The 27937-nt window shown below is 39.1% G+C and overlaps 1 protein-coding gene across 1 annotated transcript; it reads left to right on the forward strand.

Annotated features, from left to right (window-relative positions):
• The first annotated feature begins 10783 nt into the window (after positions 1 to 10783).
• On the forward strand, positions 10784 to 26393 carry ada (adenosine deaminase). The gene is made up of 11 exons (XM_058643959.1): positions 10784 to 11319; positions 16307 to 16368; positions 17014 to 17136; positions 19260 to 19403; positions 19570 to 19685; positions 20621 to 20745; positions 22869 to 22940; positions 23413 to 23514; positions 23808 to 23875; positions 23978 to 24107; positions 25422 to 26393. Exons 1-11 carry the CDS (start codon positions 11176 to 11178, stop codon positions 25524 to 25526), a joined length of 1191 nt encoding a protein of 396 aa, XP_058499942.1. The 5' UTR covers positions 10784 to 11175; the 3' UTR covers positions 25527 to 26393.
• Positions 26394 to 27937: the final 1544 nt, after the last annotated feature.

Consider the following 27937-nt stretch of genomic DNA (forward strand, 5'->3'; position numbering starts at 1 on the left):
ATAAGAACACCATTTTATTCCCAATCTAAGCTCTAGCTTGGTACTTACAATGTAACAACGTGGTAATAAGGAGATAATATTACAGCAACACCATCCAGGTTATAGCTTGGAAATGAGAGTTATAAAGTTAAAATGTATCCTTTCTAACGTCCCACACTTATTTTCCATTAAAAACCAAAGTTATTACTAGAGGACCACAACAGAGATATGATGACATGACTTCCCTATTACAAAATGATTACAAAACTTTTGCCATGGTTTTATGAAACTGTTACAGCACTGAAATGTTAAGTGTTACCCAAACAATTATGACATGTCAAAGAGATAATGCAGAGATAAAAGTTATTTTACAGAGGTTACTAAATGTAATGACAACAAAAATAATAATAATAATTATTATTATTATTATTATTATTATTATTCAATCAAAAGCAACACTGCATTCCTGACTTTCAACGTCAGTCACTTCTCACAGAGCTGGGTGGCCAGTAAAGACTTCCGCTGATATAAATAGAAGGAACCAGATGGGAAGATAATAGTTTCCAAAGAAGGTGGACTCCAGCTGGTCATCCAGTGAAGATACTATACATTACATTTTTTTAATTTAAGGCTTGTGAAAGAGCCTCTCATCTCTCAACATGTTTAATATTGGATTATCTCTGAAAGGACACATTCTATGAATAGACAGTTTTAGTCTTGCTTGTCTGGCTTCATTAAAATGATATGGCCAAGTCATAACATCATCTGCAGCCAGTATCAGTCATAGTGAAGTCATAGACTTTTTATTTTTTTCTCAAGAACACAGATGTTGGAAAATTCACCACTCCCACTGACAATGGACATTTGTAGAAATGTTCAAATCCTTTACAATGACCCTCATTCAGTTGCGATGAATATTGTTTTGGCATGTGATTGTGTGTGTGAGTAAGAGAAACCCACTGGATTCTTTGTTGATTCACAAATGCAAAAAAAATGCAGTAAAGAAAATATTATTTGTCCCGTAGACACCAAATATGTCACATGTTCATGAAAAGTTGTCAAGCTGCCCAGAATGACCTCAGAAATACAGCAAATACTCAAAATGCTGTTATGATGCTCCAGTGACTCTCTCTCTCTCTGTGATTCTCAGTATAGAAGTGTTTTGTGATGCATTTTTACATCGTGACTGATGGAGGAAGAATAATAGCTACATTAGTAAAGCAAGACAGCAGCAAACCTATTTTTCACTTTAATTAATTATTGAAGTGAAAACTCCAATTAATTAAAACTGGGAACTGGGCAAAAATTAATTAAAGTGAAGAGTTTTTACTTTGATTAATTATTCCCCAGTTCTCTGAAACATGGGGGAGGTGAAATGAATGTTGAAATGTTAAAGGTGGGAAGGGAGATTATTTTCTATTTACTGTATTGCAATCCCTACCCTAACCCAAACCCAAAATTCAATGAATGGTCCAAATTAATTGGATCATGATGCATCAATCAAACCATGCCATCTGCCCCCCTCCCCCCATGCACATACCACTCTTTGTGCACTTATCGTGAAATCGTGCTCAGAAGACAGCGCCAGAGCTTGTGCTAGCTTGCTAAATCCATTGCAGCAAACGGTATGACAGAAAAGGCATCAACAACTGACTTAACAGACGTTATCTGGAAAAGCTACTGCCAAGAAAAAAGCTGATGCAGAGCGCTCCGAGATCAAGCGTGAACATCGGTGCCACATTTGACCAGTGCTGAGAGAAAGGGCTGCAAAGTTTCTACTGGACAGGTAACTTTATGTCTCTGTGATCGCTTGAGAGTATTTGTCGTTTTTCGGCATCACATTGTCATTTGAGCAAGTATCCAAAAAAGTGAGCGTCACCAAAAACTTACTTAAATGAAAAGAGAATGGTTGGAATTAAGACCTATAAGACCTTCTGCAGGCTCACCTGAGGAGTGTGCTAAAGGAGGGTAGCAGTGTTTTGATGACAGAATGGACATGGTGCATGTGAAGGATTAATGGGTTCATTCTTTTTATTTTTTACTAAATCTAACCTTTGTTTTAATGATATGGAAGAAAATGAAATTGCAATACATATGAAATATTGCCCATTCCTACATATGTGTTATTCTTATTTTATATGACCCTTTAATATACAGCCTGTGGACTTATAACAGGAAATGTAATTGGTGGGGAACAATAGCTGACAGGACAGAATGTATGGAAATCCATGATGCCATCGTCTTGTGTGTTCAAATTGGGCATTCTTACATTCGGTCATTTTTGCTCTATAACACATGTATTATTTTTGTCAGGCTATGGGGCTGTGGCATCTTTCATGTCTACCATCTGTGGTGCCAACACCGAAAACACTGCAGGTGCCAAACAAGCAGACCAAAACCAATCAGCAGTGAATTTTGGCCACAAAGCCATCTAATACCTGACACATTTTTAGGTTTGGTCTTTTTCTGTAAAGTACATTTACCCCCAACGCTGTGACCTCAGTGGACCCAGACAATATTCATGGCTGCCAGTTTGTGGGTTTGGCTGTCGTGCCAACTTGCTGAGAATGATTTCAGTGTGAGCGCTGACTCTAATCTTTTTCCAGGGCAACATCAGACACATGCATATAACATGCGGAGCAGCCCCAGTGTCTGAGGTTTCCTAGTATTGGCTCACTGGCACTGCCAGACCTGCAGGAATACTTTCAGGGAAGGCGTGACTGTGACTTAGCCATGACTGTTGGAACAGTTGGAAATAGAAAACCAAATATTGAAAAAAAAAAACGTCTTAAGTCAGAAACCACGTGTGAGTTGTAGTCTCTTCATTATGTTGATGTACTGCTTTGTCCTGACTCATTATTCCAGTAAAGCGTTTACAGAGGTAACATAATGACGGCCATCGCTCGCTCACCACCACACCCTGAGGTCACAGACTGAGCTTCACATTCTCTGTTCCGTCTACTTCTCTTCCGTCTTTCTTTCCAATTCCGAGCCCAAATACCTTCCTCTAAAAAGGACGTGGATTTCCTGAGAGCAGACAGTGTCGCTATACGTCATCTCGGCTTTATAGTAGAGCTGGAACTTTGAACTGCCATAGAGAACTTTGAACGTGAACTGGCAAGAAGGAAGCACAGCCGGCTGTAATTCATTAAGAGAAGAAGAAGAAATAGCAGCGCTAAATGACTTTGTGAAAGATTCCTTGTGTTTAGTGACCGTTCACCACCATAACAGGATGTTTAATCTTCTGATCCTAGGAAATGTGGAAGAGCAGTTTTCAACCTCTGTCATGGAAAATGTATGACCTTTAAAGTAGGAAAAAGTCAAAGTGACACAGGTGGCCATGGCTCAGTGGTAGAGCGGACCATCTTCCAACTGGAAGGTTGAAGTTAGATCCCCAGCTACACTTGTCTGCGTGCCAATGTGTCCCTGAGCATTTAGGCTGCTTTTTCCCCATTACTAGGTTTAAACATACAACAATATACAGAGGCTATAAGAATGTGCAATATGTCTGTGTCTTATATTCTTTTTTTGTCCAGCACAACCTAGGACATCTGATCCAATGAAACCAACTATATAAATACACCTAAGCAAAAAGTCCTCGTAATGTTTAAAATCAGTTTGAATTTGTGAAATTTGGAAATATGTCACAGTTCAAAGCTCGCTCGGCTCGTTTTTATGAACAAAAATAAAATACTAAACTATTTTGTGACTTCTGTACAATTTTTGCCACTTTATATCACTATTAAAATTTGATTTAAAACTAATCATAACTTTGACTCAACAACACATAAGAAGACAAACAAAAATGTGTGACCTATAAACACACACCCCCAGGATGTCCATATAAGGAGCTGCAATTTACCATGGGTGCGCCTGTGGCACAGATTTGTGCTGCGTGAGCACTAAGGGTTAAGCCCAGGTTGATAATGGGGATATGATATGATGGATATATGATAGATGTGCGACAGAAAAGGTGATGCATATAGATGCACTGTATGAACGTTTGAGTGAAAACGTGTGAATGGCAGAATTGAGTTAGTTTTAGTTTAGTTTTAGTGGTTGGTGCAAGATTTCTTGTTACAATGAAGGAAAGGAATGTGGCTTTGTGGACCTTCTCATAAAGGGATTGGAAGATATGTACTGAAAAATATCAAGCAGCCAGGATGTGTCTGTTTTAGAAGCTGTGCTAAGTTTTTGTGTAAAAAGGTGTTTTGATCGTCAGGTCACGATGTGACATTAGGTTGCGTTGTCTTACTGTTGGAATCTATAGATCGTCATTCACAACCTGGAACATCAAGGGAATATTTCTATGTGTTGTATATCGTGAAGAAGCTTGGATACATGTGGATAGAAATGTAACTTGGATGTACGGCAAGTGGAAATAAATATGCAAACCCTACACACATCTCTCTCGCCTTCGTGATTGATGAATTAAAACAGTACCTACGCCTCAAGCCAATTGGAACCTGCTTACAGCTAACGACTATTCAGTGGCTCAGGAATTAAGTGTACCTTCGCCACTACATGTAGTGTAAAGTGCTTTGAGTTGTCATCAAGACTAGAAAAGTAAATACAGACATCATCAACCATTTATATAACATGAGAAAAGCAAAAGTACTTTCATCTCTTAAATGTCCAGGTGTTTCCCTTGGAAACAGTCTTGAACAGTCTGAAGAGGAAATCCTATAAGTGTGCAGGAAATATTCACTTTAAATGGGCCTAAATATATCCCAAACGACAAAGCAATTCAGTCGAGATATTCAGCCAAAGACTAAATATGGTAATCACAAAATTCCACACACCAGGAGTCTAAAAATGTCTGAGAACAACATCAAAAACCACAAAATGGAAACATACCAGAGTAAAGGAATTCTTTCATTGTCTAAGTCCTTTGTGCATGTGCGTATTGCTGCCATTTATATGATTAATGTGTCAAGATGTGGTCCAGATGGAAGCAGCTATGGCACACACACACACACAGCCACACACACAGCCAAGCCGGAGCAGAAAATGTTTTCCTTAAAATGACACCTAGATTCCAGGCATTCCAGCTCGCTATGTGAAAATCCAACAGTGTTGCCACAGGAACACCCAGAGCTGATGATAACGACATCATCCCGATCAAAGGTCAGCGCCTGACGTACACGGGGGCGAGGTCATTGCCGTGTCTACAGCGACAAAAGACGAGCACGGAGCGTCCAGACTCTCATTCACACCAGCTCGTCATGGCAGCTGCACTGACAAATGTGTCAGGGAGGAAAGAAATAACTGTCTGTGGAACAAACGCGCTAAACACAAAAAATGTTGCTCTATTGACAGAGGACACGTGAACTCATGCAGCTGGACAGTTTTGTTTGTTGGATTTCTGACAGGTGATTATATAAACATGTCAGTCTTTCCATGTGACGTGGGTCCACACTCAATTGTTTCAAATATTAGATGAACATAATACATCCTAAAGACTTAAGTGAGTTCTTACCTTTGAGGTGAATGTTACATACACTCACACTTCCATTTGTTCCGTGGTCAAACATTCGAGGTTGTATTACTGGCAATATTGCCAAGCCCCAGATTGAAATGTAATTTGGCTTATTTTCATTCGTTTGACGTTTTAATTTGACAATTTGACTAAAAAGCCTCAAAGTGAACAGCATTCCTATCAGCCTCAGTTTTATTGACACATGCTTTTAATGCTTGTACTTGATCGTAAAGTTGTTGCTGATTTAGGAACACATTTTTAATGTAAATTTGTCATTTTATATCTTATATAACTTTGTTTTTACTTGTTGTTCTTCGTGTTTGATGCCAATAACATCACTCTGATCTAGATGGTCAAAGAACAGTAACATTGACACGTTTGCTCTGCACATAAACTTGACTTTGCATATTGCCATCTCGTGACCCGCTCACTCTGTTGTCTGAGTTCAGGTTCAGGCTCAGGCTCACGAGGTTGTTTGTGGAGAGCTGATTGCAGGAACCCAATTGCAGAAATAGCCTTCTGGATTCAGTGACACACCTAAACCAACAACACATCCATTTCCAGCTTTGCTTGCTAAAAATAAATCAGAACAAATAAATAAGAAACAAGGGCTCAATTCACGAGCAAACCCACTTCCTTGCATGGTACACAGTCTCCCTGTTTTAGCCCAGATTGTAACTAAATTCAGGTGAAAGGAAAATCTGCATCTGCAAAGAGCTGACACGTTTGAATCACGGCGCGACCGCGGCCACCGCTACTGGACACACATGTGTTAACAAGTGTCCTGCGATGCTTATCTCTCTGCGCCAGACACTTCATTTCTACAAGGAATGAAATAAGACAAACCCCTAAAGGAATGTTGGAGTAGCAAAACTGACGCCGTTTGAGGTAGTGAGAGTGCAAGGATCTAAATACAAGTGACCACATCTCTGACATAAGCACACCACCAGTAATTACAGGTGATAAGACACAGATGTTGCCAGTGAGTGGGAGTAATCAGGATGTGAGGAAACTGTCTGCGAGCATGAACTGTGACTCTTCACAATGTTTGCCGAGTAGTTTGGTGTTCAGTTTCTGGTGGTGGTCATAGTTTCTAAGTTGTGTGTTAGGAATAGGATGAAGTGAGTCATTGTTTATTGTGTTTCTCGGTGGCTGACTGTGACACTTTCTCTCACCTCATGCTGTTCCAAAATACTGCATGTAGCCACGGATGATAATATCCACTAAGCAAATAGAGTGGCGACATAGAGGGAAAAGAACATTTGAAATACTAAAAAAAAGGATGTTTTTGGTAGATAAATTGTTATGCTATATCTTGTACTTTATTACTGCTGTAGTGTCAAATGTCCAGTTAGTCTGGAACTCTTGTGTCGTGCTGTTGTTGTTGAACATTATTGAAATAAATAGAGCCATCTAGTGGCCAAAGAAGAAAGTTTCACCACTGCTGCCTGCACTCAACTGTTTGTTCTGATCCATACTATTATTTTAAAATATAATGTATTTTCTTTTATATTACTATACTTCAATGTTATGCTTGCACTCATCTTCTGCTTTACAGTTATGTCAGATGCAACGTAGAGGAATCTATACAGTTTTGTTACACAACAGCCGTCACACCATATCAACACACGTCACGTTACAGAAGGAGAATTACTGATAGTTAACGACTGCTGAATTCCTCATCACTGCTTCAGTTATCGTCAGAGGCGTGTTAAAGGACTTTGGGGGCTTTAATCTAATATAAACATGCATATATTCTGTATACTTATCATGCTGCAACTGAGTGAGTGTTTTGGTTTGGCAAAACTCACCTGCGGCAAACAAAGGGAGAAATTGAGCCCGGGTTGAGTCTCTGAGGTGGAGACGCTCAGGAAGTCACAGCCACCTGGGCCTGGACAGGAAGAAAGTTTCCCAAACAAAGGTTCTGGATGTTGTGTTGGGTTTACTTGGACTTATGACCTCTGTCTTTAGACATAATCATGTGTACGAAGCTGATGACGGAATGGAGTTGAAGCATTTTACTGTTATGAGTTACAACCAGTTAAAAGAAACAGCTTAGATCCAAAATGGGTGACTGTGGGGAAAACGTGAAGGATTGTGAAGTTATTCATTGGCCACACATCACTCAGATTTATTGAAACCTGCTCTTACACAGACTTACAACATGACAGGTGTGAGTTATGCTTAGCGCTGTGTAATAAGTGACACTGTGTGAACTCTTTACAGCTTTACTGAAAATCAATGGAGAAAAAGTCGGCCCCAAAATAATAGCAGAGGAAGAAGAAGAAGAGCTTGATTAAGAACTTTGAGAGGCGTAATGCTGCCCTCCACAGTCCAGCCTGAAATTATCATCATCATTATTATTGTTGGAAGAAGAAGAGGAAGAATAGTTTGATTTTCTTAATCACAAAAACAAGTTTCTGTTGCTTCATAATCTTCCATAAAGACCAGTCACATGAAGAAATGCTTTAATTGCACGGTGATGATTCTTCTTTTGAAAACATGAAAGTTCGATAAACAACTGTTGCCATTCTCTTTTGAATTGACCACATGAAAATAAAGCATGTTTAATTATCTCTGGATGTCCACACTGGCACAGACCATCTATAATTTTCAGATAGCTGGCAAATCCACAATGTCCCCAGTCTCCCAGTCTCCTCCGGACGGCCTCGTCCCTCCTCTTTAACGTCATTGAAAGGCAGTCATTTCCTTACCACTTAACCAACATTATATTTTCAGACACAGATGAAAGAAAATAGCTCACATATTGCTTTTTCAGTTTGGTTCAATCTTACTTATTTAATGGGCAGACGTGTTGTCTCACTCGGAGTGAAGTGTCGAAATAGAATCAATCTATTCAATGTTCTTGATTTATTCAGAACTGATTACTCGACTGTTCTTAAAGGTGACAAAATCTAACAAGGCAGGTCTGAGGTGAATTAATAAACACATCAACTCAACAGTCAAAACTCAAAGTCAGTGCACCTGGCCAGGAAATAATGCCAAGAGAACCTCACTGTAAAACCACAACATGTCAGTTTTACACAAGATGTAACCAGGATACAGACGGAGCTATGAGTAAAATAAGTCCTCTCATCAAGTATCAGCTAGAAAGAACAGAAGGCAAGTTATGGGATTCTGTTCATGGGACATTTTTTTTAATATTCGGGGAAGTGCATTTACTGTTTGAAATATGTTTATGTTTATGTGGTCTACAAGGTAATGGTTTGTGGAAACTCTCAAACTGTGCTATGGTTCTTACTAGAACAATAGGTTTTCTTTGTATTGTTTTCTTTTTCCTCAAGCAACTGTTCTCACATGCTGAAAAACAGCTATTCCATATTTTTATTTCTTCCGCTTCTGTAAAACATTTTTTCAAACGAGTCTAAGGGTTTATCTCTGAATAAAAACTGCAAGCACAGGGAAAACCCAGATAAGAAAACTTATTTATGTCAAGAGTCACTGCTTGCACAATCCCCCTTATCTTTGTTAACGTGGTTAGGAACCCTAACGGCCAACTGTTAAAACACTAATGAGTGAGTGGATACTTGGGTGTGCACTTGTTTTCCATGTTGTCCATTGATTTGTATCAAAATCAAATTACATTGCCTCTGGATTCATTTAACACTCCAGGTCTAATGTGAGCTACAACCATAGGGTGGTGCTTATTGACAAAAACACAGCGTGATGGTCGTGTAGTAAACAAACCTGGGACACATGTGATGTTAACACTGGATAGCATCGATAAGCCGGGCCACTGAAAACTCAGTTTAACCTGAGTAACATGACTTTTGTAGAATTTTAGAATTTCTAGCCAAAGAGAGGAAGAAGGGACACGTATCAGTGCAGTCTGAGATCTTAGAGAACACAAAAGCACCTAATCTGTATAATAGCACAGAGTAAAAGGGATGTAAAGTGAGGAAGTGCGCACACCAATAGCAAACACACCAATAGCAAACAATGTCAAGGTTTGTGCACACACACACACGCGCACACACACGCACGGATGAAATGTGACCTCAACAAAACACTGACACTGTCAACATGATCAGAGGGAGAGACAATCATATTTTATATGTGGCTTAATGCAAACTGATTGTTAGAAAGTAAACAATGCCTGTGTTTAAGAAAAGCAAGGAAAAAAATGTGCAAACAAAACAAAGCAAGTCCAGCACAAACATGACGAGGTACTGGTCTTTGGCAGGGTCGGTTTCATTTAATGACACTGCTGGTTCACATTTCAAGTTCTGCAGACCAAACAGACACGCAAAACAGCAATAATGTGGTTCGGCTTGGCTGGATTTAACCACTTCTGAAACCATTGCACAATAATAAATGCAGAAAAGACATAATTTACTACATGTTGTTGCCCAACTTTTGCATTTTATTTTTAAAGATGCCAAAAGTCTAAAAACTACAAGCCCAAGGATCTCACACTGAGGTCCATGGACTGGAGCCAGTCTCTCGCTTGATGGGTGTCAGTGATAAAGCTTTTGTATAAACTGGGACATTTTTGTTTTTTTTTACGGACTTGGTGGAATGTGCTGATCATGAAGAATTACAATCTCCCAGTCAAGAAGAAAAAAACCATGACTACTTTCAGCATCCTCTCGAGACAGGATGTTTCAAAATATTGTGCAAGCAGGAAATGCTGTCCGATACTTTATGTATGAATGAAAGGGTGTGTGTGTGCACGTCAGAAATAACTCACTGCTTTCTTCAACATCATTCAGTCAACCTGTTTTCACCAGCGTTGCCATGTTTTCAAGGACTTAAGATCAATTCAATCAAAGACAATAGGCTTATTTGGGTGAAATCTGAAACGTATAATTAGGGGGATCGTGCTTGTTCACAGTGTTATAGACGAAAGGATTGTAGTGTTTGTTTAGCTTAGTGATGTAAAATGTATAAAAAGAAAAATTACCATAAAACACACTAAACCATGTGCATTTTTCAGAATGATGTGTGGAATCTTGAAACTGTTGTTTTTTTTTAATAATCATTTAAATAATCCAGATATTTGTCTTTAGTGTAGTTGTTAAATTCAAACATTAACATTATAACCGTGCTTCCTCAGTAATACAATATTTACTTTGTATGGGGAAGTGAACGAACACAATAATAAAGAAATACATGATACATGAGTGACAGTGTTTTTTTTACCCAGAGATCAAAGCTTTCATGGGGAACTCCTCAAACATGTAAACATGTTTCTGAGCTGCGCTCATGAGAGGTGAGTGTGTTTGGAAAGATGAGTTTGTTTGTTTGTTTGTGTGACTTCCACAAACCATCCATCATCCACAAAGAGGATATTTTGAAGGTCGCAGGTTTTCACAGGTCCATGATTGTGACATATTCTCATCCATCACAGTAAAGTATAACCTTTACTTTTTTTTTTCAACCAAGTAGAAGAGAAAGAACATTTCTAACATAAAAGCCACATTTTGTTTCATAACATGGTTCGACGCAATTAATTAGCCCAGTAAAGCTCTCGTCTCATCACATGTGTGCAAAGCTGCCGCTCAACAGGACCGTTAATCCTTCAACCGACTGAAGTGTCCTCGACACGTTTGAGGCGCACGGACCCGCGGACTCTCCTCACTGTCTCTCTCTCTATGAGTTGTACGGCAGCAGCAGTTGCTCGTGCCTTTTTTTTTCTCCCTTTTTTTTTTTCATACAGCAGTTGAACGAACAAAAGGCGTGTCCACATCTGAGTCATGCTTATAGCCAGACGCGCTGCGATAAGCGTCGGCTCTCCACTCCTCAGCGCTCTGTGCACCGGCACATTCACCAGCAGCCACATTAAGCTCTCCACCATGGCCGAGCACTCTCCTGACCAAGTGGTATTCAACAAGCCAAAGGTACGTTACTGACACGAGCGCACTCCACTCCATTTAGACTGGAAACGCGGTGAATTACTGATTTATTCACAGACACGCGGGGGGGGTTGTGTGTGATTTTACGCGCACGCTGGGATGCGTAAACACAGTTTGAGCCAGTGTGACACAAAGAAGGGGACCGGTTAATAAAAAAAAAAAAAGGACAGAACATGACACCTTGTGCAAAACTAAATGACTTACTCGTTTCTTTCCGTTTTATATCCGTGTTTAAAAGGGGGAGGTCTTTGTCTTAATGTTGACAAGCTGCACCAATGGGATGCAAACATTGACTATTTTGTTGTTGACACTGACACAGAAAACAAAATTAAAGCACACTTGTGGTATGAAAGGAATCCCATATACTGGCTTTAAATGAGCACACAGGGGACAGGAGATAAGAACATGACAGAGTAAGATATGATGATGGACTGGGTAGGTGTAGGAGCTTTCTAACTCCAGAAGATGGCAGTAATGCAACATCATGGATGCAAGCTGCCGTTAAATGTCATAGAAGAAGACCCGAAAGTCAATCAATAAACAAGTAGCATATGGATTTTCTAGATGTCAGATTTCAGTTGTTCTGCTAAAAGTGAAGAAGCCTCTTGGATGAGAGGTGAAACATCTCATCCACTGTACTGTAATTGGCATTTGTTCCATTGGCTGCTTGGGACAATTGAGCTGTAGAATAAAAGCCTGGAAAGTACCTGTAATGTACTGTAGTTTGACATGCAACTCAGGCACCCAAGCATGACATGTATACTCACCCATGCCCTTTGGAGTCCTGCAAGATAAGCAAGCATGTATCTCTGTACATGCAAATCTCATCGGAGCTGATAAAGGTAGAGTAAATGACTGTTTCAATGACAGCGAGGTGGAGGGAGATAGGGGCTCTTTGTCGTCGCACACACTGTGAGCGACGCTTCATGAATTGTAAAAGGAGAGTCTTCAGGGAGTGGTGGCTGCTCGCAGAATTAATCTTATTAAATATTGATCAGTTGTAGTAAAACTGAAACCACCTATGGGGTCATTTCACTGCTACAGTGACCTTCATCAGTCCAACATCCATGATTGTACTCAATATAACCACAGTATAGTAAGATATGTACAAGATGTTGAAGAGTAAATTATTATCTGTGAATCTAGTAATATTTTTTTCCAGTTATTGATTATCTGCTTAAAAAATAATTTTTTTGTATTAAAAAATGCATTTTATGTCAATTTTATAGATTAAAAAGCATTAAAAGCACATTCTCATCCCTTATTAGTATCCTCTATGATTATTGTTATTTTGTTTTATAAAATATCTATACAAAAAAGTATATAAATATATATATGTGTGTGTGTATGATTAACAGGAGGCTCAATAACACACTGAGTTTGCTGAAATGCAGGTTAAATTTATCATGAATTTCACCAACTGAAAGTCACCTTACGCGATGTCCTACAGGAAGTGCTCTGTGTGTGTGTGTGTGTGTGTGTGTGTGGGTGTTGTGCTGCAGTGTTTCTTGACGTTGCAGATGTGTTGACCAGCTGTGCTTTGTCTGGAACAGCTCCGACGCTCCACTATCACAGGCCAACACCAGGCTATTGAGAGGAAAAAACAGACGTAAACAAATGGATCTTCACAAACACACATCACTTCTTGTTGTCAACAACTGGTTAGAAACATCTGATGTCATGGTTATCTGTCACACACAGAGATCAAAAGCTGTTGTTGGGACAAGTTAAGTAAATACAAAAGGAAGGGCCTGCTTTGTTATCAGTCAGTTGCTATGCATTGGCATTAAGGCAATGATCCATAAATGCTTACTCCCCTTTTTCACACAGAAATCATTGTTGCCAATAGGGAAGCCACAGTCACAGTGAAACTAAATTTCTCAAAGGTGCAACATCCGATATAACTTTTCTGTAGCTCAGCTCTTTTCTTTTTTTTTACTTCTTTTTTTTAATCAAGTAGAACTGTAGCATCCAGACAAGCTATTTTTTCTGAGCAGTCTGAAATAACACGCTTCTGTACACAGACATACACAAACATGCACTGTACACAGCGGCTTTCAGTGTGTGTGTGTGTGTGTGTGTGTTTCTCCTCTTCACACTTTATTATGTTCGAAAAAAGTGGATGAAAACAAAGAAAGAATTATGGAGTAAAGACTGAAAACAAGTCTGTTTGGGATTTTCTTGCGGCGTGTCTAAAAATATGGCTGGATGACACACTGGAGCCATAGTCAACATCACTCGACCTCAGTGCTTCCAGTGCACTTTATTAACAGTTTACCTGCTCACCTGCGAGAAGATGAACCTGCTCCTACACGTTGCCAGCTGTGATGTCTTTGTGCCAAAAATGTGTCTTACCTAGATGCAAAAACACACACAAAAACCCTGAGGAAATGAAGCAGAGAAAAGCAGAAAAAAGAGCAGACTCCTGATAGAAAAAGAGGGAGAGAGTGAGGGCAGGACTGTATTTGTGTACATGGTAAATGGCTTGTATTGATAGGACACTGAGCTAGCATGCAGACCATTAAACTTCATAAACATTGGACTCCATACATCTTTTGTTTGTGACTCACAGCATTTAAGGTTGCATTGAGACAGATTGACAAGATAAAACGGCAGCAGCAACATATTATACAATCAGTAATTCACCTCCATAGCTGAGAACTAGTCAGTATTTTGAGATTTGAACAATTCTCAAGTAAAAGTGGACTGACTGATGATTAAATTGAGCAAAAACACATTATTATAACGTCAGATTAGCCAAGGCTAAAGGCCTGTACATACTCCACAAGAACACAGAAATGTGTTCTTTCTGTCGAGGTGATAAGAACAAGAACAAAGTTAGTTCTGGCCAGGACATTTCATACAGAAACTCAAGTGCTGAACTCCTGGGAAGTTCTCATAAGGACAGACAACTATTCCAAATTAACCACGCCCACTTCAAATTTCTGGCCAATTGCACAATACTTGTTGGACACCACCTCACAAGAAAGAAAGTTCTGCCCAGATGTTGTGTCAAGAACAAGCTGCAAGAATTCACAAATGGGTGCTGCACGAAAGATAATGACGTCATTCTTTTCTCACAGCCCTGGGAGAGGGAACGCATTTCTCTGTTCTTGAGTATGAACAGACCTGGGGGGAGATGTCCTTGTCCGTGTGTACGTGCCTCAGAGTAATGGGAGTAACAGTTTTCTGCAGGAATTGAGCGAGGCATAGAGTGAGATTTCACTTACACAAGACCCAATGCACTCGTTGAATGGAAGATACTGAAAAAGCATCTTTCTAACTCTGTCTACAGGTTTGACAGGTTTGTCTCCTCCTCTAAAAAGAACACGGTGAAAGCACATCATGAACATATCTGACTAATTGCGACACAATTCAAGCTGACTGGCATCGGTCTCCACAGAGCAACATGTAAACACAAGCTCATAGTATCATTAGATTTGTATGTCATAAAGCTGTTTTATTATTCTATTGTAACTAACCCTCGTATCTGACTGACAATTACAGTACATTCAACACTAAGAAAGCATTAAACGGACATAAAGTGGTTTCAACATGAAGAAGCTTCTGACGTAATAAGCTGCTTTTGTCATGTATGTGTAACATCCCTTGCTACATTCTTCAGGGTGTTGGCGACTGTGCAGTCGAGCTTAATTTACCGTTGAATAACTAGTTGCTGAGCTCACTACTTTTCCCAAGTGCTATGGCTTTAGAGTACTTGATGGCTATTTCATATGTAAACACCCATTTATATTCAATTCACGTAAATCAGCACAGCAACGACCTTAATCAGATATCATGGAGAAGCAAACCTTTAATATATGTCATTTTAATAATAGGGCATTTTGTGTGGAATCCCATCCCTCACAGTCAGAGGATGTTTGAGGGCCTTAAAGGCAGCAGGAAGAGGCAGAGGAAGATAGAATTACTTGTTTTTAAGAACATTTGATTAATTGCTGCTGTGGATCACCACAGGTATTGCTTTTTTTTTTAACTGCTTCTTTTAATGACTTAGTGCTGATTTCAATCTCTGTGTTTGTTTCCTCCTTCTTCATCACCACTCCCAACTAACAAATGTCTCACGCTGGGAAAGTCTTGAATCTTGCTCTGACTGATTGTGTCTTAGCTGTTGAAGGATGGGATGAGATTTTACATGTGTCATTGGCGAGTAGAGCCAGAACACTCAGTCTTCTCTGACCCCTCTCTGGCACCCCTGGCCTTTTCACCACTCGTTGCCTTGTCATGCCTACTGCATTCATGAGGGGCTGCAGCCAAAACACAGTCACTGCTCGCTCTTGCACACAGCTCAGGTTTTAGCACTTGGCAAGGCAAGTATGATAGTACGTCTCAGAGACAAAAACATGTCTAAAGGCTGCAGCAAATGATAGTGTCGTAAACCCTAGTGTAAATAAAGCGTCGGTCTCAGCATCCATTCAGCTTGTTCCACAGATGAGGAAAACAAGCAAAGCCAAAAGTTGCTTCATCTTGGTCTGTACTGATTTGGAACCAACGAGTAAATCTTTCCCAGATGACCTGATGGCTCTGAATGTTTTATATCTTGTATTAAGTTGATGTGTTTACTGCGTAATGGGAAAGTAATAGGATTGTAAAAGCTATTGTTTGGACACAGAAAGCCATTGCAGCAATTTAGGGAGCGTGTGTGAAGTGCTCCACTTTCAAGCTGCAGCTTTCTGGATGAGCTATAGCTATCTGGTTGTTAATGTTTAAATTATTGTTGTATTCTTGCAATTTTAATGTGGTTATGGGATGTTTTTGAATCTGAAGTCCATAACTACACTAGAAGAATTCTATTTTTAATTGCAAGTGTGACTTTTTTTTTCCTTCTATTGTCTCCACCCGTATCTCATATGTCTCCGTTTTTTCTTTTGTTTAAACTGCATAGACTCAGGTGCACTTCACTGTTCAATATCCATTCGACTAATTGCGTATTTTTCATGGTTGTCGTTCACAGATTGAGCTGCATGTGCACCTCGATGGAGCCATCAGGGTGCAGACCATTCTTGACATTGCCAAGTAAGTTATCACATCAAGAGTACGTTAATATTGACATTGGATTTGAAGTGTTTGTTTTGTGCTTGTATCATATATGCATGTTTGTTTAGATAAGAAGAGAAAAATACAACTCTGCTCCTTTGGGTTATGTCAATCCGTTGTGAAGACAATAACAGAGTGTAACGGCTGATATCTCAAGAAATTCTTGCACAGAAATGCTAAATGTAATTTAGTGTAATTTAATGTAATTTAAGTTATTAGAAACATTTTCATTTTATTCTTCAATTACCAAATTTTAAAGAAAAGATCCTTCATTTGTATTATACCTCTGTAGGTTCTTAAAGAAAATGTGAATGTACATGATTCTATAACAACAAGCTCAAAGTCACCACAATGTTCTGTGTAGGCTTATATTTTATCAGGCTCATAAAACTAGTATCTTTGAAGCACTCAATCAAAATCCTGTATGTGTTTACAAAATAGAATTTCTAATTAGTCCAAATAAATCCTGGTGTCAGTGGCTCATTTATTTGTTTATTATTTAGCTGTTAAGTTGATGGCGCTGGCTTCAATATGCCACACCGTTCTGAAAGCAAATTATTGTGACAAATTTCAGCACTGTGCTTAAATCATTTCTCTCTTTTTTTGCCCCCTTTTTCAAACTAGGAGACGTGGCATCTCTCTGCCAGCAAACACGGTGGAGGAGATGACGTCAAAAATCATTCTTGAAGAGCCCGCAACCCTCACCAAGTTCCTGGGCAAGTTCGCCGAGTACATGCACGTAGTTGCGTAAGTGCTGACATGTAATTTTCAATGACTCGGCCTCATAATTACTAAAGATGTTTTCCCATGGAGCAGGTGACGGGGAGTCCAAAGAGCAGAATCTGAGTGATTAAGAGTCAGGAAAGTTTACAATGAGGGTCAAAATCCAGTCCCGCAATTTATCACGTGCATTTAATACAGTTATGTGTGCTGTAAAAAGTCTGTGATTGATGGCGTTGGGGTCTAAGACATGACTGCAGTTATTCAGTGTGCAAAATGCATTAATTCTGTAGCAAAAGGAGCGGTTGATTTTAAATGCAGTACAGGAACACAGCATTACTGCGATCAAGTGTCACCTTGGAGACCAATTGAAAAGGAGAGGAAACTGTCTGAGGACCCTTTCAGGTGTCATTGTGTCTTATATTTAGTCTTCAAGTGACAGCGCTGAACAGTTCAGAAAGGACCAAATGCAGTCTTTCAAATGTACAATGGCCGTAAAATCTTTCAACAATGGCGGTCTGTGGCCGGACTGCAGTGTGTAGATATGCTGAATGGACCGTTCTGTATCGAGGCTCTTGAAAGCCAAACAGCTTGAACACAGCGGACTTACTAGCTGAGTTTAGTTCATACTGAATGTTGTGAATGTGTGTTGGGACGGAGGCCTGGAGAACAACGGGCATTCAGAGCGATGAGCATTCATTTTCATTGTAAAGGCTGAAAAACAGTGTTGTTCTCACACTAAGAACAGAAATGTGCATTTGAGTCTAGAGGAACGATGGAAATGGTGTCAATCCTCAACTCATTTGGCAACACTGCTTTGTGATTTCATTAACTTTAGACATACAGAAATGTTTTAGTTGTAAAATATGATATTTGCAATATTAGGGCCGGCTTTAAAAGACCTGGGAGCTGATCTTGTATTTACATTTTTAACAAGGATTAAGATAGGATCACTTTGACCTAACCATAGAGGGATGCAGCGAATAAAGTAATTAAGTAGTTAAGTAATAAATTATTAATGCAAGTTGATGACTGCATTTATTTACTTATTATTTATTTTATTTTTCAGATAAATAAATAATTAATCAACTAATCATATTTTTAAATGGTAGCCCCTGAGACACCAAAAAGATGGTTAAATGTGATTTTTAAATGTAATCACATTTCACATCTCTCTGTTCCTACTTGTTCTGCTCACTGTGATGATGCTGATCAAGTGAAAGTAAGAAGTGCAGTAAAGGAAAATAACGTTCATTATTAACTATATAGACATGCATATATTGTATTTCGTAAATCTCACATTTAACTTGAACGAGTTGAGTTTAATGCGTTAACCCATACCGTGATGCGGTGACACAATTGTTAAAACACCAGCACAAACTTTCGGTGCACCCACATTTATCAACACGCCACCTTCAGTGCTACAATTTAAAGGGTTGCCTTTTTGTCATTTCCCATATACATCTATATTTATGTGAATAACTGTACTGTACACACACACACACATTAAATTGTGACATTACTACACTGTTAGATCAACAGGGAAAATCTGTTTTGTTGTGGTTATATGGTGAATATAGGGCGACATACAAACACAATAAACAAAACAATTAATGGCAGACGTTATTTAATTATTACTAACTAACTTTGTTGAAATTATGAAACTACTATACCATATAATGAATATTACTATACTATACTGTGGTGTAGCGTGGTCTACTTTAGTGAGTGTGTTGTCAACGGGCATTTTTCTAGCTGCAAGTTTACATACAAGGGGGACGGACCTGGTCAAAGCACATTAAACAAGTGGCACACAATGTCATAACTGTAATTTCCTTTCGTCAGTGTAGCATATACAGTATGTGTGTATTTATTTTTACAATAGTGACCACAAGGCAACGCTTAAATAAAATATAAACCTTTTTTTAGACACTTGGTCACACCAAAGGGTCAAACAACCCACCCTAATGAGATTAGTACACTGTAATCACATTAGTGTGCTAATTCTAATGCTGCTCTTTTCGAAAGCTGTCTCTGTGCAGATAATGTATCAGCAGTAGTAATGGTTTCATTAATTATTGCTTAGATAAATTTATCAGAGGGTGTTGTTATTTAGTGTATGTGTGTGTTTTCTCTCTGCTGTTTTACAGTGGGGACAGAGAGGCCATAAAGAGGATCGCCTATGAGTTTGTCGAGGACAAAGCAAAGGAAGGAGTGATTTATGCTGAGGTTAGATACAGCCCACATTTTCTGGCTAACACCAAAGTGGATCCTTTACCATGGAACCAAGTAGAGTAAGTCTTTATATGCATGTGTCACACTTACACTTACATTATACGTATTATTGCTTATTTAAGGAATGTGTTTATAAATAAAGACAGACTGGTGAAACCTGTGTTGAGAGGAAAAGTTTAGTTTACCTCACTGAATGATTCCTTTCACACTGTTTCCTTTCCTCAGAGGAGACTTGAGCCCAGATGAGGTGGTGCACTTGGTCAACGAGGGCCTGAGCAAGGGGGAGAGGGCCTTCAATATCAAAGCCAGGTCCATTCTATGCTGCATGCGCCACATGCCAAGTAATGAACTGTTCATGCTCCTGTTTGCCACAACCATTTTATGAGATTAGGGTCCTTTGTACTGTCTAATCTGTGCTTTCTCACAGTCACACTTATGAAATGACAACCAGGAGCACCAGGAATAAAACACAACACACTAACCTGTACTACATATTGTTGTAATCCAGTGAAAACCATGCATCTGCACAACGGGTGTTTATCGTGAAATGTAGGGATTGGGTCTCATCCGATCCTGCTCTTTTAGTGCAGATACGGCACACTCTGCTTTAAAGTTAGGATTTTAGAAGTACGTGAACATAGAACTAGAGGAAAGGTCTGTTGTTTTCATAAAATCATGGCAACTCATTCATTTTTTCATTTATTCTGAATTGGCAGACCAACAGTATCACCAGATGTTTTGGATATGCATGGCTTTCAGCAGACTCTAAAAATACACTAGTTAAAAACGTATTGGGAAATACCAATGACAGCTATTCACCATGTACAATCTGGCTGTACCAAAGTCAGTCAGTCAGTCATCATCTACCGCTTTATCCTCTGCCAGAGGGTCGCGGGGGGTGCTGTGCCAATCTCAGCTACATCGGGCGATAGGCGGGGTACACCCTGGACAGTTCGCCAGTCCATCGCAGGGCCACACACAGATAGAGACAAACAACCATTCACTCTCACACTCACTCCTATGGTCAATTTGGAGTGTCCAATTTACCTATCCCCACATTGCATGTTTTTGGACTGTGGGAGGAAGCCGGAGTACCCGGACTGTACCAAAGTAGCATGAGTTATTTGTTTAATCTGCAGCCGCAGTCTGTAGTTCGACCCTCTCCCTCTTTTGTCGTACATTTTTGCTTCACATACTGTAATATAACATAGTCGCCTTAAAATAAGAAGTGTCCTCTGCACTGTGCAGTTAAACAAGCTTGCTTGAATATTTACAGGCTGGTCCATGGACATCGTAGAGCTGTGTAAGAAATATCGCCACGAGGGAGTGGTGGCCATAGATCTGGCAGGTGATGAGTCACTCAACTGTGAAGCCAATCCAGGCCATAGAAAGGCCTATGAGGTGAGATTCCTGAGCCGTCAACATAATACTGTAGCCACAGAAAGCATTGGGGAGATTAAAAAAGACTTAAAAAACTCTATTTGTGTTTAATATCACTTTACTGAATTAGCCCATAGCGCTCGCAGTTATTGCAACAGCAGCAATTAGAGGTAATGCTCATTACCATTTCATTTAAGTCTGTGATCTTACATTGCTTTAATTATAATTATAATTATTGTGACTACTCAAACAAATAAAGCAGTGTATTATTTCACTTACAGTAAGAAGACTGTGTATGGTGGCATTTAATTACTGCAACCATTATTTTTATTGATGCTGTATTATGTAATTTGGAGGTTACACACATGTTTTACAGGCACACAGTTCACCTCGTGTTCCCACAGGCTGCAGCCAGTCCAACAATTAAGAGAAATCCTTAGAAAGTGAACGAAGCTCTGCTTTGTGGCAATAATACATTGGATTTTTTTTTGTCTGTGGCTTTAGGGATGGCAGAGTCTGTCTGCTTGTCCAACCATTTGTTCCGGACTGAAATGTGGTTAAAGGTCTTAGTTTTTTTTCACCCATGCAGTGAAATATCTCAATATCTAGATGTTCCAGAGGATGTATTTAATGTATGTCTCTGAGATGACAACAGTGTGATACCTCACACTTAACAAACTTTACTCTCTAACATCTAATGAAGTCTCAAAGCTGAAGTGTGTAATGCCTGGTGATTTTTTGGTGATATCATTCTGCCTCTGTTTAGTCTTTGCGAACCGAAGCGATGTAAGATTATTTGTTTGCTGCACCCTTCATCTAAAAACAGACAGTCAAGTAAAACTATCAGACCTGAGGGAGGGGGCATTTGTTTGTGTACACACAAAGCAGTGCAGGGGCAGGCGAGGGGGAAAAAAGCTTTATCCCATCAAACTGCTGCATGACCAGTTTTCAGTCACACCCTGTTTGCAGCTGAGTGAAATATTGCTGTTGCTTCGTCTGTTCATATGAAACAAATTTGTCAGTGGTTTGAATCTAATGGACATTTACTACCGTCTGTAACAACACGGTATGGAACAAAAGCTAATGTTCAGACCAAATTTCCACTTAACACAAAAAGCTTCTCAGAAAAATCCGATTTGGTTTTCAGCCACGATTTATTGATTAATTCAGAGAAAGCCCAACACAAGTAATCAGTTCTGCCTGTCAGGGAATCACAAATGATGTAGATGAATCACGTGATACCCTGCAGTGCTCGAGAGAGAGAGATCAATCTCAACTGAAAGCACTTGTTTTCATGGCTGTAGTATGGGCTAGAGTGTGCGGGGTTAATTCATGATGCGCTTTTCATGTGTTTTCTGTGGCGGTGAGCAAAGGTGAACCCTCGTGTGGGTACGAAGGTGTGCAATAGAAATTCTTCACATACTTTCGTTGCCCCAAGTTAACTGGTTAAGTGGTGTGTGTTAAACATGATTGTAAATAATTCATAGACTGGCCATGAAGTCGATGTGACGATGTGTATAGTATTAGGGGATGTTGCATGTATCATGATAACTAGCCTTACACACCAAGAATCAAGTGTGTTATAATACCTCTTATATTGTTTGACTGTTAATTATTCATAAAATGAAATTATTATTCATAAAATCAAATAGTTTTTTTAGGGGAATGTATGTGAACTGTTTGAAAGACATAATTAGAAATGTACTTAATTCCTCATGGTGTGTGCATGTCGTTATATGATGACATGGTTTTAAAGCATCTAGTTTTAGATTTTTGAAATGTTCTTCAATTGACAACGAGAATCAGAAGAGACGGAGCAGAGTCCACATGAATACTGAAGGTTATCTTCATGAATATGTAACTTCCTGATACATGTGTGCAAATTCAGCAAGCTACACTGCTGTTCAAGGTTAACAACACGAAAATGAAAACCCATGTTCAAACTAGAGGTCAGTCTCATTTTTGTTTAGTTTTATCATGTTGGGAGATATTCTTTTCTCTCCGTGCCACTGAACCAAACAAAAGAAAGTGATAAAACACCTCAGCACATGATGTAGTGGCGTTAATGTAAACGTTAGATGTGCTGGTTGTGTTGTTCGGTCGCTCATGTGCTCCGTGATGGTTTTTCCCCCCCCCCCCAACAGGAAGCGGTGCGCTGTGGGATCCACAGGACGGTACATGCAGGAGAGGTGGGCCCGGCCTCTGTCGTGAAGGAGGTGAGTTGCTCAAAAAAATGACACAGGACATTTCTGAAGTGAGTGGTGGAGAAATTGTCTGACTAAATAACTGTAACTGAGACAATTTGTTCAAGTTGCAACAGCATACATTACTAAAGCAGCAGAGAGAACTGTTTTATTTTTGTTGTTGGCCATAGTTTGTGTCAACAAGTCTTAAATCTACTTGGATAATTAGTTTGGCAACCAAAGCACACGCTACATTACATACATATAAATAGATAGATGTGCATATATGTGATTATATCCCAGCTGCTATGCCTCACTGTCTCTTTATCCAATCTATCTATCCACAGTATGATCTCATTGCCAAAATAAAGTGATCACTCTGTAAGCCAGCCATCCTCCAATGCTACATCAGCTTCAAGTGCGCCTCTATAAATAAACCTGCAAATTCTGCTGACATGTATGACTATGTGGAAGATATTTGTTGTGACCCTGTCTCGTATTGTAGGCCGTGGAAGTGCTTAAAGCTGAACGTGTTGGACATGGTTACAGAACACTTGAGGACCAAGCCCTGTACAAAAAACTGTTAGCTCAAAACATGCACTTTGAGGTGAGGAACTATTGCATTTTCACCATTTGTCATTGAAAAGCTGAATCCCTGAACATGTTATGAATTAGAGTGGTAAGTGGTTTGTAATTGATTGAATGAATTGTGGGCTTTTCAGTATCACATGTTAGGTATTGTCATCATTAAAGTGACATTCAGTCAGGGCTATTTATTGTATCCAGTTCACTGGCAGTCGCTTAATCTTAAGTGGTGACACAGTGACCTCTAGTGGACACTTGAATACCACAACTAGAAGTAGAACAGCTGGTTATTGGGTTTTCCTGATCTGTTTGCAGGTGTGTCCTATTTCCAGTAAACTGACAGGTGCCTGTGACCCAGACTTCACGAAGCATCCAGTCATAACGTGAGAGAGACTTTTTTTTCTTTTTCTTTTTTTAAACATGATGACACATTTGTGTTGAACTTGCATTAAAATAGAATTTGTGCATTTTTTTTGTCTGCGCAGGTTCAGGAAGGACAAGGCTAACTACTCCCTAAACACCGATGACCCTCTGATCTTCAACTCAACCCTGCACCTCGACTACGCCACAGTGCAAAAGTACATGGGATTCACTGAGGAGGAATTCAAACGAGTGGTGAGATCGAACGCTTCAATAATTAAAGGAGTAGTTCATAGTAGTATTGAAACAGGAGCTTAAACACTTAAAAGTACAGTGTGTAGGATTTGGCGACCTCTACTGGCGAAGCTGCATGTTGCAGCTAAATGTCTCTTCACCTCACCCTTCCCAAGGGAAGGGAACTGAAAAATAGAATGGTTGGGGCGATTATTTTGGTACTATTCCAGAAAACGCAAAGAAATATGTACCAGTGGAAACACGGCTTATGACAATGTTATAGCAGCAAAGACAGTAAAGATAAAGATAATAAATAATAAACATGCATTACCAAAAATGTACAATATATAAAGATATTTACTCTAAGACTATAAAAAATGTGTTAAAATAGAATGTGGAATGTACATTGTAGACAGTAAAGGTATTAGTATAATTATTTTATATAACATTTTTGCCAAATTACACACTGGACATTCAAAAAATAAAAATGTGAAACAATAAAAATAAAGAAAGGAGTATTTTAAACAGTGTTATGCACCAGTCTCACCAGGTTTACATGTGCAGTGGGTTCAAATATTATTTCTTTTGTAATGAATTTAGCTTAGCAAGAAGACGGAGAAACGGGAGAAACAGGCACAAAAGTGACAGAAAATCTGCTCACCAGCATTTCTAAAGATCACCCTCATTGTGATTTTATACACTCAACTGGACTAGCAATATCACCATGGCAACTTGAGGAAGAATTCAAGTGATTTAATTAGTGTTTTTAAAAAGGTCCAGTAGGCAAGTATTTTTTCGAACTGACTAGATCACCAATTTACTTTACAGTTATGAAAGTGATATAAAAGGTGTTCTCATCCAACTCAGCCCATTATTGACAAAGACAAGTAAATAAGAAGCTGTAGAAATATGTAGTGACTCTGTTCTGCCTTCCCTCTGGCAGACGTACATTAAGATGCTTTACAATCCAGTAAGAATTTGATCTGATTTGTGTGTAATAATAACCAGATATTGAATAAGCAGTGTGCAGCCGAGTTGTCAGAGGGTGAAAACAAATGTGCGTTTGTAACTGTAAGTTTGGTATGCAGCAGTAGCCTTCTTCACAAATCTACTCACAGGCTGCCTTGTGAATTGATCTGTGTTTAGCCAATCGGTGTCCTCGCTGATGAAGGACTGCTGCTTACATGACGGCTGTGACAAAAGGCCCTAAGAAAAACCAGGGAACATAAGCACAATTATGTTAAATCAATAACACAGATATGGCTCCGTTTTTGAAACTAATTATAAACTTACAGCACACCTTTTTTGTTTTGTTTTTAAATTTACTTTTCATAGAACATAAAGTCTGCAGAGTCGTGCTTCCTGCCTGAGACGGAGAAGAAAGAGCTCCTGCGCAAACTGTTTACAGCCTATGGGATGATACAGAGCACTGCCTTTTGAATCTGCTGGAGGATTTTGAGGAGAAGATGGGACTGAAAACTAATCCAGGAGCAAATCACTCTGAACCCTTAACTCTCCCCACCTGACACAGTGGAATGTGTTTTTACTCATTTGTAACCAGATATGAAGCATATAGAATAACAAATACTATATGCTGTGTATCATATGGCTGCCAATTTTACCTCACATATCTGTACATCATCAGCATGAGGGCTTTTTGCGTCTGCACTCCCTTTAAGAATAGGCTTACCTTGTCTCTTCCATATCTCTGCATTAAGCAAGAAAGTGTTTGTCCTTAAGAAGCTTTTTCTTTTTCTTTTTTTTTTTACATATATACATACATATATCTATATCTATATCTATATCCGAAGTGTAGATGCATTGTTAGTCTTGTTTACATCCTGTTGTCGTCAAGGAGAATCAGGGAATCTTCAGGAAACCTACACCTTCATCACAGCTAAAATGTTCAAAAAAAAAGAGTGAAAACATGTGATAAATGTAGCAGTGCAGGCAATGATATTATGGACTTTTTTTTGTTTTGTTTGGTTTAAGGCTGAATTAAGGGGACCCAGTTTCCCTATTAGGTGAAAGTGCTTCCCCCACCACACATCAGGTAGACAGCTCAATACCAAAAGTGTAGTCTTGCATGCAAACACAGGGTGGCACACTACCGTCACAGAGAGGGATAGACCACGTGGTGCATTTTACATTTGATATACATTTGCTCTCAGTTCTTTTGATGTATAATATATATTTATTTAAACTATTTTTTCATGTCTAAATGAATAAGCAATTATGTCAATAACTACCACCTTTCACACTGATGAAAAACAACAATCTTGATAAAAGCAATGAGATGTTTCTGCATGTGAGACTACTTCTTTCTGTTGATAATCTACTGTAGACATAATTGAAATAGTTTTTCCACCCGCACCGTCTTTTCAGTGAGTAAGTAAGTAACATTCAAATACAGTGGCAAAGTTTTTCTTATTGTTCATTAGAACAAATCATATTAACCTGATCAAGACAGTTGTTGCCATGCAAAAATAATTTAACTAGAACTTTGTCGCTGTTCCGTTCAGGCCTGATCGCAACATGAATGAAATGACTCCTTCCAAACTCCCATGCTCTCACCAGCGAACCATTTTAAAGGTTTGAGAGAATACATCCACTGTAGCTGGGAAGATCAGGCGTCTTAAAGTAGAACCCTTTCTCCAGGACCAATCAGAACACTCAGTCATGCAAACCTGCAGTCACATGCACATGAGCATCTCATCAAACTTACACATGCAGAGAGCAAGAGAGAGAGCAAGGGAGGGAGGGAGGGAGGGAGGGAGGGACAGGATCAAGGGGAGTCGCGACAGTCTCATTATGTCGACATGATTCATCCTCATCAGAATTTAACACTAAAACTATGCGCTGATTGGATTCTTGGCATAATCAGGGTCATTTAGCACCAATCAATCATCACTTGGATGCCACAGCATGATAATGTTGTCATGTCACAAAGTTCAAGTGATCTCAAAATGGCTTCATGAGCATATAATATTCAGCGGCGTACTTCAGTGGCCTTCCCAGTCACCATGTTTGAATCCAGTAGAGCAGGGGGTGTCCAGAGGTGAGATTTCTGTGCATTTTCACTGGTCTCATAATTCAATTTCATTCTATTCCACAAGCTAATTTTCTATATTAACACACATGACTACTTTTTCAATCAATAATAAGATAAATATATAAACTCCACATATTCCCCTATTATTCTAACACTTCTATACAAATTTAAAATGTTCCACCCCCCAAAAAAAAACAAGACTAATGCTTCTGCTGTCAATATGCAGTTTCTAGCACAGGAAAAAAAAATGAACAAACAATTTTACTTGGCTATAAATGATTATGTGCCGTCACTGAATTGATGCAGAATGTTCTATGTCTGCATTGTGATACATCTTAAAACACAACTCAATTCAACGGCCCTGGTAGAATAAGATAATGGCAGCGGGACCCAGCAGTGGACACAACTGAACACATGATGTGATGAAGTTAGGTTAAACTGGGAGAAGAAACTTTACACAAAGTTTACAACATCAACAAAGATCGGAGACTGTGAGAAAAGACAGGTCTTACCCAGGATCAGCACGCTTTTCCAAACAGGGCTGGATGAGTTGGGTAAAAGATGTTTTTTAACATTGCGACTTGATTTGGTGTGCACATTTTTAAATCAAAATGCAGTTCAATATTTACTGTCTTACACATTAAAAAACAACAAATGTGATACCATCAAAATATGAACTACTCCACCTAAATGCAAGAACAAAAGCTTAAAGATATGAATGGTTTCTAGCAATCAAAATAGAATTAATGGAATAAATTGCAGCCTTTTAGATTTGCTAATTGCACATATTTTTTTTCAA

The sequence above is a fragment of the Solea solea genome, chromosome 11, assembly GCF_958295425.1.
Source record: "Solea solea chromosome 11, fSolSol10.1, whole genome shotgun sequence".
NCBI lineage: Eukaryota > Metazoa > Chordata > Actinopteri > Pleuronectiformes > Soleidae > Solea > Solea solea.

What these genes read in the sequence shown, in the direction of transcription:
- ada (XM_058643959.1), top strand. Translation starts at nt 11,176, where the DNA reads ATGCTTATAGCCAGACGCGCTGCGATAAGCGTCGGCTCTCCACTCCTC. An exon ending in GAGTACATGCACGTAGTTGC is followed by an intron (nt 17,137 to 19,259) that starts GTAAGTGCTGAC and finishes GCTGTTTTACAG; the next exon opens with TGGGGACAGAGAGGCCATAA. An exon ending in TTACCATGGAACCAAGTAGA is followed by an intron (nt 19,404 to 19,569) that starts GTAAGTCTTTAT and finishes TCCTTTCCTCAG; the next exon opens with AGGAGACTTGAGCCCAGATG.